This window comes from Arachis hypogaea, chromosome 5 (genome assembly GCF_003086295.3).
Source record: "Arachis hypogaea cultivar Tifrunner chromosome 5, arahy.Tifrunner.gnm2.J5K5, whole genome shotgun sequence".
Classification (NCBI taxonomy): Eukaryota; Viridiplantae; Streptophyta; class Magnoliopsida; order Fabales; family Fabaceae; genus Arachis; species Arachis hypogaea.
In genome coordinates, this window is record NC_092040.1 from 90,537,881 (window position 1) to 90,551,161 (window position 13,281).

A 13,281-nucleotide genomic window follows, 5' to 3' on the forward strand; every position below is an offset into this window, starting at 1 on the left:
TTAGTGATGGTCTTGGTAAATCAAATTTATATTATTCAGTTTACTTGCTTTTGTGTTAAATCGAACTTGTTTAACTCGATTTACATTGTATATGACTAAATCAAACTTATTAACTTCGATTTACATAAAAATGTTTTAAAAACAGGACATGCATGTAACGTTTTGGATTTTAGGACTTTCGTGTAATATTAAAAGACATTTGTATTGTTTATGTGATTTACCCTTTAACCTATAATCAAATTGCATGAGAGGCTACTGTTGACGTTGAATACACTACAAATTATTGGGTATATATTTAATTTAATATTCAATAAATTAATATTTTGAACATGAAAATGTAAGTGTTAATAATTTTAGTAAGAGGTGAAAATTAATTTGATGTCTAATAAAGGATTAATTAGATAAGATTATTTAAAATATTTAATAAAATTATTAATAAATGACCATTTTTTGGTATTTTGTTGAGTAGTTTAGTAACTCGATCGTTAGTGAATATCATACGAGTTTAATTATTTTGTTTTAAAATTTGGAACACTCTTTTATATTTAGAAGTGTGAATTTATTTATTCTATTTTAGTTTAGATTATTTTTGATGTTATTTGATATGACTGTTGTAAATTGGTTATAAAAAGTTCGACATATACATTATAGGTCGACTATTAAAATTAAAACCACAAATTAAAACATTATGATCTACATATGTTACTACCATAATTTGGTAATAGACAAATTTAGATCACGAACTCCTAATATAAAAAAGAAAGAAAAATTCATTTAGAGGTAAATTGAATATTGCTTAAATATAAAATTATAAAAAATTGATTTGACCATCAACGTTCTCTTTGTTAAAAGACTTGGCGAACTTTTTTTTTTTATTAACAATCAAATAATGTTATACAAGCATTTCAGAATAATTATTACATACGGCAGGCATGGATTACCAATACCAATCTCTCTGCTTTTGGCATTGACATTGGTAACAGAAAGCTAAGTTGAAGTATTAGATCCCATTTAGTTTGAGCTTATTAAATTAGTTGTAACCAATTCCTTGTATTTAGATTATAGTTTGTTTGAGCAAATTAATAGAAATACAGTTTCGCTTTATCCTCTGTTCTCTCTGTTTCCTTTTCTCTGTTTTTCAGCGATTTGACTCCATTGTTGCCAATCTCTTGCTACAATATTAGTTAAACTTAATGGTATGAAAATGACATGGCTAAATAGTAAATACACATTTTGATCTCTATAAAATCATTGCCATTCAAGTTTTACCATCAGAAATTTAGCTAACTTGGTTGAATACAACGGAATCCTATATACACTTTAGCATAAAATTAAATGTATGTTTTGGACTGAAGCTAAGTGTCTCACAAGACTTAAAAACATAGAAATTACAATCAAGAAGAAAAAAGGAAATTAGGGAAGAATAAGTATAGAAAATCAAAATTAATTAATTTAATATTAGTTAATTTTTTATTATTGTAAATTATAAAGTTATTTTTTAAAAAGTTTTTATTTTTTAGAGTTTAAAATTTAAGATAAAATGATCATTTTAAAAAATTTGACTAATTAAAAAAAATTGGCTCTGAAATTGAATTTATTATGAAAATAATTTGTTCCTTATTGCTTATTTATGTAGTACATGAGAATGATGAAAGGAAACTCTACTTAACCAATGCTGCATTATAATTAAGGGCACAAATAAAGCACATGTACGGAAATCATCATCATCATCATCATTAGGGAAACACTTACATACATATTAAATCATATATAGAATACAGAGGGACATTGATTATTATAAAAAAAAAAAAGAAAAAGAAGAAGAAGAGGAACTTGCCTAATTTCTTTTCTCTCTATTATTAATTTATTATTATTATTATTATTATTATTAATTTATAGTTTTTTTTTTTTTTGTTTGTATCAGAATATTCACCAAGCCAGCAGCTTAATGGGTAATTCTTTGAATACTGTAAAAATACGATCGTCCCAAACAAAGTCCATTTTCATCTTCTGGAGAGAATCGAGCCCGGGAGAGATGGTTTTCATGCACGCTGAAACCGCAATTTGAAAGGCACATTGCTAAGAGCTAGACGATGCTTGCCCCAATTGTTATGGTCTTTATGTACCCCTATATCCATACATGGATGTCTACAACTAGGGCACACTTTGGGACAATAAGACAACTTATAATCATCCTCGTACTTCTCAATCCTGAACCAATTGCTAATAGTGTTGGCACCAGGGTTTCCTAAAACACCATTAGTCGTCACAAACCGCTGTCTAGTCGCATAGTCATAGTCTTTGAGCTTCCACACCATTGACTCGCACCGTGAATCATATGAGAACATGATATTGAGATCGGTGTTAACACGAACAACTCCTTTTTTAGCATTAACGGGTTGGAACACTACAGGCAAACCATGAAAACCATCTATGGTCGCAACGTCAAGGGGGCATGTCTCGTTACCTGTGAAGATGGCGAGAGAGATTCCAGATAAGTTAGGTGTGGCAGAGATGATGTTGTAATAATGAGAGCCGGCTCGAACAATCTTGCCAGATGTGTCAATCACTTGCTCGGGTTCATGGTTAGTTGCACCGAGCAGTGGCTTGGTGCTCAAGGCAAAGACAAGGAACAATGCAAGAACTAATGTGGTCTTCAACATTGTTTTGTTATATGAAGTTTAATAATTGTGTGTGTTTCTTGTGACTTGTGAAGTTGTGATAGAAGAAGATATATAGCTTGAATTTATAGGGTTAAGATAGGTCTAGTTCTGTGGACGGGCAAGTTTAAATGTGTGCAACGATGAACATGGATTTAATTATTTTTCAACTCATACAATTTGCCATATTTAAGAAACCTACCCAATTTTATCAATAATAACACGTTATTTAATTTACATTTATAAAGTCCATAGAAGAGAAGCCCATAGTACAGTTTGTTTCATTCAATTGTTCAAAGCTTTGTTGCTAGTTTGCTAGCGGGCTAGATGCATGATGCATGTGATGTTAAGAGCATCTTCAATTATTTTAATTTTATTTTATTTTAGATTTTACATAATATTATATAAGTATTTGTAGGATCATATATTATAAAAATTAATTTAAAATTTAATAATAAAATTTTATTTCATTTCATCAATTTAACAACGTTATGCAATAAGGTTATAATATTTATTTAATGAGTTTAATGAATATACAAATAATAACATTTTACTAATTTTTCTTTAAAATAATACAATATCTTCTTATTAAAATGAGAATCATTTCTGTTCTTACCGAGATGAGCCGAGGTATAGGTCGTCTCCCTTAGAAGGTAGGCCGACTTTCGAGGTTTGATATGAATCACACTGCCGAGGAAAGAACCGGGGAGGTGGGTACCTGCAAAGGCACTCTGACGCTCAAGTCAGTAGCAGAATATATGTATGGAGGTTTTTCTCAGAAAGATGGCTTACCCCTTTTATTCCTGCTCCTCTTTTTTTATACTTGTTCGGATAGAGCCGATCATTTTTCCCGAGTCGTAACGTCAGGGAAAGCATTAATTGTCTGTCTGGCGTTATGAGAATAAACGTCTGGCCGACATTAAATAAATGCCGATTATTACAAATGCTCGGTTATGATCATGGGTGCGTTACCGAGCTATAACTCGTAACCGTTCTTCCTGGTCATATCACAGCCCCCAAGCTTGACCTGGCCTTGAGGAGACGGGTTGAGCTTTTGTCGAGTTATAGCTCGGTATACGGAGCCCCCAGGTCAACTCGGATCACTCCGCTTTTACACTTTATAATTAAGTTTTGGAAAATTTCATTTAATTGGGTGCTGTGCGTTGTCATCATTGTGACTTGGCTCAACTTCCAATGATACCTTTTAACCGTTTTAAGTGACATTAAATGAATGGCTCAGATTAAATCATGGAACTGAAAGGTTTATTAAATTAGTGGCTTAGGTTCAAAACTAAACTTCTGCATAGCTTGTTTAAGTGGGGGGTAGCAGTTTTCACAGAGACATGAGTACAAGAGGTCAGTAAATCTTCTTCATTTCCTCTATTTGCTAGTATTTGTTTTTCGGTTTTTCTTGAGGATGGGTGAGGCTAAGAAAAAATTGTTACCTAAAGTTGGTAACGATGAGGATTACAACTGGGTTGACAAAGATGTTCATATACGGGCTTCGTTGTTTTCGGATACTGAGAGTGTGAGCAGGGTAAACTTGGGTAGGGTTGCGAGGAGCGGCTTTCGGTTGGAACTACTGCCATGCAGCCGGTCTGATCGCGTTTTTCACAGAAAAAATGATTTTCAAAATTTTTACATGTATAGTTGTGTCATCGAGGAACTGCGTGTAAAACTTCCCTTTACTAGCTTTGAATGTAATGTGTTGAGGCAAATGAACTGCGCCCCTTCCCAAGTACACCCGAATGGCTGGGCTTTTATCAGATGCTTTCAAGCTTTAATGGATTTTCTTGAAATTGAGGCAGAAGTGGAATTGTTTTTTTCCTTGTTCCAAGCCAAAGGGGTATGGAAGGGTTTGTGGATCAACCTGAATAGTACTCCAGGTTTTTGCATTTTCAAACTTTATAAATCGTCTTTTAAAGATTTTAAAGAAATGTTCCTGAAGGTGAAATCTGTTGATGATGAATTTCCGTTCTATCTTGATGAGCATTTGGGGGAAAAATTCCCTATGTACTGGTGTTGTCATCCGCAACACATACTGGGTGTTGAGTTTATTAACAGTCGAAATGAATGCATTATTTCATTTCTGCTTGAAATGGTTGGTAAGGGTGGTTTAATATCTGTGTCTGATTTGCTTTGCTGGGAAGAAGATAAGTCTGCTGTGATAAAATATTTTGGTAAGGAAAGTTTGTTTTCATATTCTGATCCTTAATATTTTTGATGTGTTGGTCAATTCTGTTTTTGTGTTGCAGCTGGTAGCTTCCCTGGGGTAACGGCATCTAGTTTGAGGTCCCGGTTTAAGACTAAGAATTTTGAGGGGTCCTCATCTAACCCGGACAAGGCGGATGGTGGTGCCGAAGTAAATCAGCCCCCACCGAGGAAAAAGGCTATTGTTTTCAAAAAAAGAAAGTCGGAACTAACTTTGCCAGATGAGGCACAAGGTAAGGATGAAAACGTGCGACTGGAAGATTTATCTAGTTTTTTAACAAAGCAAGAGAAATTACATACTTTTGAGGAAGACGAGGAGGGTTCTTCAGTGTGGAGTAAGAGGTTTCCTTTTAGCGTTGTTGCTGACGAGGTGGTTCAGGCTATGACAGATATCAAACGGGTGGAAGAGGTTGGGGATATAGGGGTCGACCAGTTCTTACAGGTTTATTGCTTTTGTTGTGTGTCTTCCCCCCTCTTCTCTCTTTTTTTTTTTTTTGAAAAGAAAATGCCTGATCAAAGATTTACTAATCTTAATTTTGTTAGGTATTGGGTTTCCGATTGGCTAGTATTGGACGTAGTCAGGAGAAAAAGCATAGAAAGGCCATCTGTGAGGCTTCCCAAGTTTCCGAGTTAAAGGATCAGTTAGCGCTGAAGGAGACAAGTTTGACCGATTTGAAGAAGAAAATGTCTGACGTTGAAGCCGAGTTGAAGGTGGAATAGGAATGTCATAAAAGGATTTTTGATTTGCTAAAAAAGAAAGAAGGTGATTTGTCGAGTTTAAATGAACAGGTTATCGAAGTTTCGGCTAAAATGAAAGAGCTCGAGAATAGCCGAGAATCGGATATCCTGGATGCTTTCGCAGAGGGGTTTTAGCGGGCGGTAATTCAGGCGAGGTTTCTTGTTCCGGATAGAGATTTTGCTGCCATGGATCCTGGCAAAATAGTTCGGAATGGCAAGCTTGTTGATGATGAAGAAGCTGCCGAGGAAGAAGACGATAATTTGGTTGACTAATGTATTGGCATAAGTAGTCATTTGTTACTGTGTTTTGAAGGGTTTATACCCTGTTGTTTGAACTGATATTTTGTGCTTTTTGGAAAAAACAATTGAGATTAGGGGTTTCTGTTTCCTAATCATGTATTTCGTAGCCTTTGATTTGGCTTATATGACAGTGATAATTATCTGATTTTGCGCATTCGTATTATAATGCGACTTCTTTGTTTTTTTTTATATCACTGACTAGTCCGTTAAGTTGCATAGAACAAGCCCTTTCATGAGAAAGTAGTTAAATATGCATAAATGAGAAAAAGTTGGTTTTTATTAATAGTAGTACCTGTACAATGTTGTTTAGGTAAGCCAGCCTCATTAAAACCTCCACAAGCAAAAACCCTTTTGGGAAAAAAAAATTCTTGTGGTAGGAAAAAGAGTACTGGCATGCTGCTTTATTAGCTGTAGTATTGCTTCAAAGAGTTGATGTTCCATGTGTTAGGAAGTTTGGTTCCATCTATCTCTTCCAGCCTATAAGCTCCTTTGCCCAAGACTTCATGTATTCTATATGGACCTTCCCAAGTTGCTGCGAGTTTCCCATGGGAGGGAGGTCGGCGAGCTTGCTCTGTTTTTCTGAGTACTAGATCACCAATGTTGAAGGACCTCGGGATTACCTTCCGTGCATATCATCGGCTAACTTGTTGTTGTAATGCTCGGTGCCTAACAGCTGTTGTTTCTCTAATTTCTTCGATCAGGTCGAGCTCTGCCTGCCGAGCTTGATCATGTTGCTCGGCCAATGTCCTTATTGAGCCTTGGGACACCTCTATAGGAATCATCGTTTCCGATCCATAGACCAAACGAAATGGGGTTTCTTTGGTTGTCGAATGAGCCGTGGTATTATAGGCCCATAATACTTCGGGAACGAGCTCGGCCCACAATCCCTTGGCATTGTCAAGCTTTTTACGCAGCGCCTGTAGGATCACTTTGTTAGCGGCTTCTGCTAGCCCATTTGACTGTGGATGTTCCACCGAAGCGAAGTGTTGCTTTATCTTTAAGTTCTGCAAAAAATTCTTGAAATTTTGGTCAATGAACTGCCGACCATTGTCGGTTATGATGTGACCTGAGATACCAAATCTGCAAATTAGGCTTTTCCAAACAAAGCTTATCATCTGTGTGGATGTGATCCTTGCCAAAGGTTGTGCCTCAATCCATTTTGAAAAATAATCGATTGCAACTACCAAATATTTTACCTGTCTCGGGGCGATAGGGAATGGCCCGAGGATATCGATTCCCCATCTATCAAATGGCCAGCTTACCACTGAGTTGTGAAGATGCTCTGCAGGCATATTGATGATCGGCGAGTGCTTCTGACAATTGTCACAGCTTCGGACTTTATGTTTGCTATCCTCCCATATTGTTGGCCAATAAAAGCCGGCCCGAAGTATCCTCTGCGCGAGGCTTCTAGCCCCAGAGTGTATTCCGCAAATGCCCTCGTGGGCCTCGGACAGAACAAGGTCGGCCTCCAGCCTGTCCAAACATTTTAATAGAGGTCGAGAGTAACCTCGCCTATACAAAGTGTTATTTAACAAAGTAAAAAACGTGGCTTGTCGCCGGAATTTGCTCTTATCTTCAATTTCCTCGGGAATGAACCCAAAACGGAGATATTGAATGTAAGGGTGTTGCCAACTGTCTTTATTGACTATGTTTAAGATGTTGAATGTCTCAGTGCTGGGTTTATCTAAGATTGACTGTAAAAGGGTGGCAGTGTGGGCTTGTGTTGTTGCTAATTTTGACAGGACATCTGCTCTGTGATTTTGCTCTCTAGGTATATGAATAATCTCGATTTTAGAAAAATTGTGTAATAATTGTTGTACGATGTCCAAATATTTTAATAAAATCGGGTCCTTTGTTTGAAAACTGTGGTTCACTTGCTGAACTACTAACAATGAATCACAATAAACTCTTAAATTATCAACATGTAAATCGGCAGCTAACCTGAGCCCGACTCTGAGGGCTTCATACTCGGCCTGGTTGTTGCTGGCCTTGAATGAAAATCTGAGAGAATGCTCGAGAGCTATGCCCTCCGAGTTCTCGAGTAACATTCCAGCACCGGCCCCGTGAGGGTTCGAAGCACCATCTACAAATAAGGACCACTCCGGATTGGATGTAATTGAACATGGCTCTGTGAGTTCAGCAACAAAATCCACTAAGTGTTGGGACTTGATTGATCCTCTCGGTTGATATTGAATGTCAAATTCTGAAAGTTCAATGGCCCATTTGATCAGCCTTCCTGCTAGCTCGGGCTTCGAAAGGATCTGCCGCAGAGGTTTCCCAGTCTTGACAATGATTGTGTGACTTTGGAAATATGGTCGGAGACGTCTGGAGGAAAAAACTAAGGCCAGGGCGACTTTCTCCAACATCGGGTAGCGAAGCTCGGCATTATGTAATGACTTGCTCACAAAATAGACTGGCTGTTGGTTCTTATCTGTTTCTATCACAAGAGCAGAACTAATTGTCATGTCAGTAATAGACAGATAGATATACAATGGCTCACCGAGCTTTGGTTTTTGTAGGATAGGAGGCTTTGAGAGGATTTCCTTTAGGTTTTTGAAAGCCATTTCACACTTTTGGTTCCATTCAAAATGCTTTGCATTCTTTTTTAAACACTGAAAGAAATTTAAGGATTTAGGTGCTAAACATGGTAAAAATCTGGATAAAGCCGCTAACCGTCCCGTTAGTCTTTGAACTTCCTTTATCGTCGTTGGACTCTTCATGTCAAGTATTGCTTGACATTTTTCCAGGTTTGCCTCGATACCTCTGCTGGTGAGGATGAACCCGAGGAATTTTCCTCCCTGTACCCCGAAGGCACACTTTTCTGGATTTAACCGCATCCTGTATCGTCGGATTTGTTCGAAGATCTCGGCCAGGTCCTGGATATGGGGTCGCTGAGCTTTGTTTTGGCAACCATATCATCAACGTAGACTTCTATATTCCGGCCTATTTGCTGCTCAAAGATCTTGTTCATCAGGCGCTGATATGTTGCCCCTGCATTCTTTAGACCAAAAGGCATAACATTATAGCAGTAATTACCAGTCTCGGTTATGAAAGCCATTTTTTCTTGATCTGTTGGATGCATTAGGATCTGGTTATAACCAGAATATGCATCCATGAAGCTTAAAGTACCGTAACCGCAAGAATCATCAACCAGAGTATCAATGCAAGGTAAGGGATAAGCATCCTTAGGGCATGCTTTATTTAAGTCAGTAAAGTCGACGCACATGCGCCACTTACCATTGTTTTTTCTTACCATAACGACGTTGGCTAGCCACGTTGTGAACCTAATTTCTCTGATGAATTTGGCGTCGATTAGCTTTTTTACCTCGGCTATTGATGCTTGTCTTTTCTCAGCGCCGAGGTTTCTCTTTTTCTGGGAGACCGGCCGAGCTGCTGGAGTGATATTCAATTTGTGTGTTATAACAGACGGATCTATTCCAGGCATATCAGCGGAGGTCCATGCAAATAGGTCGACATTTTGTCGCAGGAAGCTTTCAAGGCTTTTTCTTTCTTCGTCAGTCATTGAGGTGCCCACAAAAGTGAATTGCATCGGATCACCAGTTAGGGAGATCTTTGTTAATTCCTCATTTGGCATAGGCCGATTTTCAAAATCGGCCCGAGGGTCGAGTTCAGCCGATACTATATTTTCTGACTTGATGGAGTTGACTTGTGGTTGTCCGGTCTTTTTGATGGGCTTTAAGCTGGTGTTGTAGCATCGCCAAGCTTCCTGGAGGTCACCATGGACCGTGGCTACGACGTTATCCTGCACGGAGAACTTGACACAAAGGTGAACTGTAGATACAATTGCAGCAAATCTATTTAGAAAGGGATGACCTAAAATAACATTATAAGGGTTAAAGCAATCGACCACGAGATATTGAATATCTTGTGTCTTATATAACGGTTGCTCACCGAGTGTGGTCTGTAACCACACCGATCCTAGTACAGGAACTCGTTCTCCTGAGAATCCGACCAGGTCTCCAAGATACGGTTGCAGAATATTGTTGCTCAGCTTCATTTTTTCAAAAGTGGTGAAAAATAAGACGTCCGCACTACTTCCTGGGTCGAGTAAAACTTTTCGTACTATCAGATCTCCTAGCTGGATGGATATGACGACAGGGTCATCTAGGTTGTCGTCAACACCATTTAAGTCAGCTGATTTGAAGATCACTTCTGGGGCATTTGTCGTCGGCTGAGGATTGCGGGGAGCGTCTGTTACTGCTAGCATGGCCCTATAAGTTCGTTTTCGGGCCGAGCTTGTGTGCCCACCTCCAGCGTAACCTCCTGAAATGCAATTTATTACCCCTCTAGGTTGTGCCGGAGCTTTCTCCTTTCCTTTCGAGGATGTGCCTGCTGCTGATGTATCAGGTGTTGGGATGGTGTTTCTCTGCATGTGTCCTGCAATAAATTTGTCAAGATGTCCTTGTCTTGCTAGTCGTTCGAGGAGATCTTTAGCAATAACGCATTCATCGGTTGTGTGTCCGTGCTTTTGGTGGAAAGTGCAATATTTTGATTTGTCAACTCCCTTTGATTCCGGATAATTTCCAGCTTTTCGAGGAGGCCTTATTAATTTAGAGTTGAGTATCTCCTTGATGATATCATCCCTCTTTGTGTTGAACTGGGTGTATGAGTCATAACGAGGAACTGGCTTGAATGTTTTCTTGTTATCTCGGGGTTTATCGTCGTCTTTGCTTGTAGGCGATCTTTCTGTCTTCCGTGCTTGCCTGAGCTCTTCAACATCAATCTGACCTTTAGCCTTCTCCCGAAATTCGGCCAAGGTTTTGGGCTTTGTTACGGCGATAGTCTCTTGAAACTTGCTGGGGCAGAGGCCGCTCTTAATGGCATGGAGGTGAACCTCTGGGTGGAGATCGGGGATTCTCATGGCGACTTTGGTGAAGCGCGTGATGTAATCCTTCAAGCTTTCTTGCGGCCCCTGTTTAATGGTTGTCAAGTAGTCCGAATCGTGCAAGTAGATTGCTGATGTGGCAAAATGATCCTCGAATTGCCTCGCTAGCTCCTGGAATCGTGATATAGAATCTGCAGGCAAAGAGCAAAACCAGTCAAGTGCAGGACCATCTAAAAATGACGAAAAACAGCGACATAAAATTGGGTCGGATGCACCGTTGACGATCATAATAGATCGGAATTTTTTGGCGTGTTGCTTCGGGTCTCCTAGTCCATCGTACGGTGTCAGGGTCGTCGACAGGGTGAATTGCCTTGGCAATTGAAAATTCATTATATCGGTTGTAAATGGTCCGGCAGAGTTGTCTCGTTCTTCTTCTTCGTCATCAGGTTGACCTTCCTCATTGTTGTTGCCTCCTCCCTCATTACTCTGAGGTGTTTCCGAGACATGAGTCGGATTCGACCGTCGCTCGTCGTTTTCTTGCCGCGCTTGATGGTCATTGTTGTGCTCTATTCGGGCGTTAACCAGCTGCGCGATTTGATTTTGCATCCTTTGATTCTCCTCCGCCATCCGTTGGTTTGCCTGTTGAAGCTCGGTTACCATCCTCATAAGCTCGAGGGGGGTGGGGGGAGGAGCATCAGCCATGTGTAAATGCTAGGGTACTTTAGGACCTTCAGCAGATGATATCTTTGAGCCTCGGCCCCACGGTGGGTGCCAATGTTCTTACCGAGATGAGCCGAGGTATAGGTCATCTCTCTTAGAAGGTAGGCCGACTTCCGAGGTTTGATATGAATCACACTGCCGAGGAAAGAACCGGGGAGGTGGGTACCTGCAAAGGCACTCCGACGCTCAAGTCAGTAGCAGAATATATGTATGGAGGTTTTTCTCAGAAAGATGGCTTACCCCTTTTGTTCCTGCTCCTCTTTTTTTATACTTGTTCGGATAGAGCCGATCATTTTTCCCGAGTCATAACGTCAGGGAAAGCATTAATTGTCTGTCTGGCGTTATGAGAATAAACGTCTGGCCGACATTAAATAAATGCCGATTATTACAAATGCTTGGTTATGATCATGGGTGCGTTACCGAGCTATAACTCGTAACCGTTCTTCCTGGTCATATCAATTTCAAATATTATATCTAACACAAATTTTAATTCCAAGTCAATTCAGTTACAATAAAAATCAAATAAAAAAATCTCGTTGAAGTTACTCTGAGGTGCAATTTTTTTCCAATAATTGAAAAAGATTGATATTAAAATAATAAATGAAGCAGATATTACAACCAATGTTCTGAAATCGAATTGGACCGATCAGTTCGACCGGATTAACCAAAAATCGATCAGTATGTCGGTTTGGTTCACATCTAAAATTGGCCTGTAAAAAATCGGTAAAAAAATCGGTCGAATCGATGGTTAACCAGTGAACCAGCTGAACTGGTCGGGTTTTTGGAAGGTCCGGTTCTCCTATTCAGCATAAAATGGCATCGTTTTGGTTTTTAGAAAAAAAAAAAAGGAAAAACGCGTAGATGACCAAGACCCCAATTCCCTCTCCCTTCTATCTCACTCTCAGTATTCGCCAAAATGGCGAAATTCCTAATCCTAATAGAGCAAACAGCCGCCACTACTCTGTGCTCGCCGTGAAGCCCGCCTCTGTCCATGCTGTTGTCGGCCGCCTCTTTCCTGCCATCGAAACACCTCTCTCTCTCTCTCTCTCTCTCTCTCTCTCTCTCTCTCTCTGTTGAGCACCACTCCCAATGCGTAGTGCGAACGTACCCGTGCTGCCGCCGTGAGTTGTTCAATCTTTTCCGTCCCTCAATATCTTCTTCGTACTCTTCTTTATTTTCACTGATTTCCTTCCTTTTTCACTTTAGTTTTTTATTTGTTTCCTCTGTTGTGGATGGAACGAGTTATTGATTTTTTATTTTTTTTATTAATTTTATTTATTCCGATTTCCTCCCTTTTACACTACATTGTTTATGTTGAAGATGGCCGATCTTACACTCAATAAAAAATCCAAGATCTCATTGCTGTCACTTCCTTTCTCCCTCGCTACGTCAATTTATTTTGGCTTGTTTTCAATTATTTTTAATAATACTGATGCTGTGATTCTGAGTTGTTGGGTTTACTATTTTGAATTACTGAGTTAGTATAATACTGATTTTCTGTTTTTGTGATTATGAGTTAGTGGGATTAATATTCTGAATTGTTACTGCTTGTTTGAGTTAATTTTGTTGATGGTTAATTTTGTTAGTTTCTAATTTTCTAATTTGGAAGATGCAATCACAAAATAATTTTTCAAGTTAAATTCGTTTCATACAATAAAAATATATGTTAATGTTGTTTTTTATTGTAAAACATTGTTATTTTTATGCATTTTGATTTTGTTTAGTGATAAATTTTGTTAATATATGTTTGTTATTTTTTGAGTTTGGGTAATTTTGTGTTTTGTATTGTTGTGAGAATTGAGACTT

General features: G+C 38.8%; 2 protein-coding genes across 2 annotated transcripts; both read right to left on the minus strand.

The window, feature by feature from the left end:
• Nucleotides 1-1,775: 1,775 nt before the first annotated feature.
• On the minus strand, nucleotides 1,776-2,705 carry LOC112799746 (miraculin). Its single transcript, XM_025841776.3, has one exon. The coding sequence runs from the start codon at nucleotides 2,661-2,663 to the stop codon at nucleotides 2,043-2,045; it is 621 nt and encodes a 206-aa protein (XP_025697561.1). The 5' UTR covers nucleotides 2,664-2,705; the 3' UTR covers nucleotides 1,776-2,042.
• Nucleotides 2,706-8,736: 6,031 nt separating this feature from the next.
• LOC114927776 (uncharacterized) lies at nucleotides 8,737-11,457 on the minus strand. Its single transcript, XM_072196017.1, has one exon. It carries the CDS (start codon nucleotides 11,455-11,457, stop codon nucleotides 8,737-8,739), a length of 2,721 nt encoding a protein of 906 aa, XP_072052118.1.
• Between the last annotated feature and the right edge of the window lie 1,824 nt (nucleotides 11,458-13,281).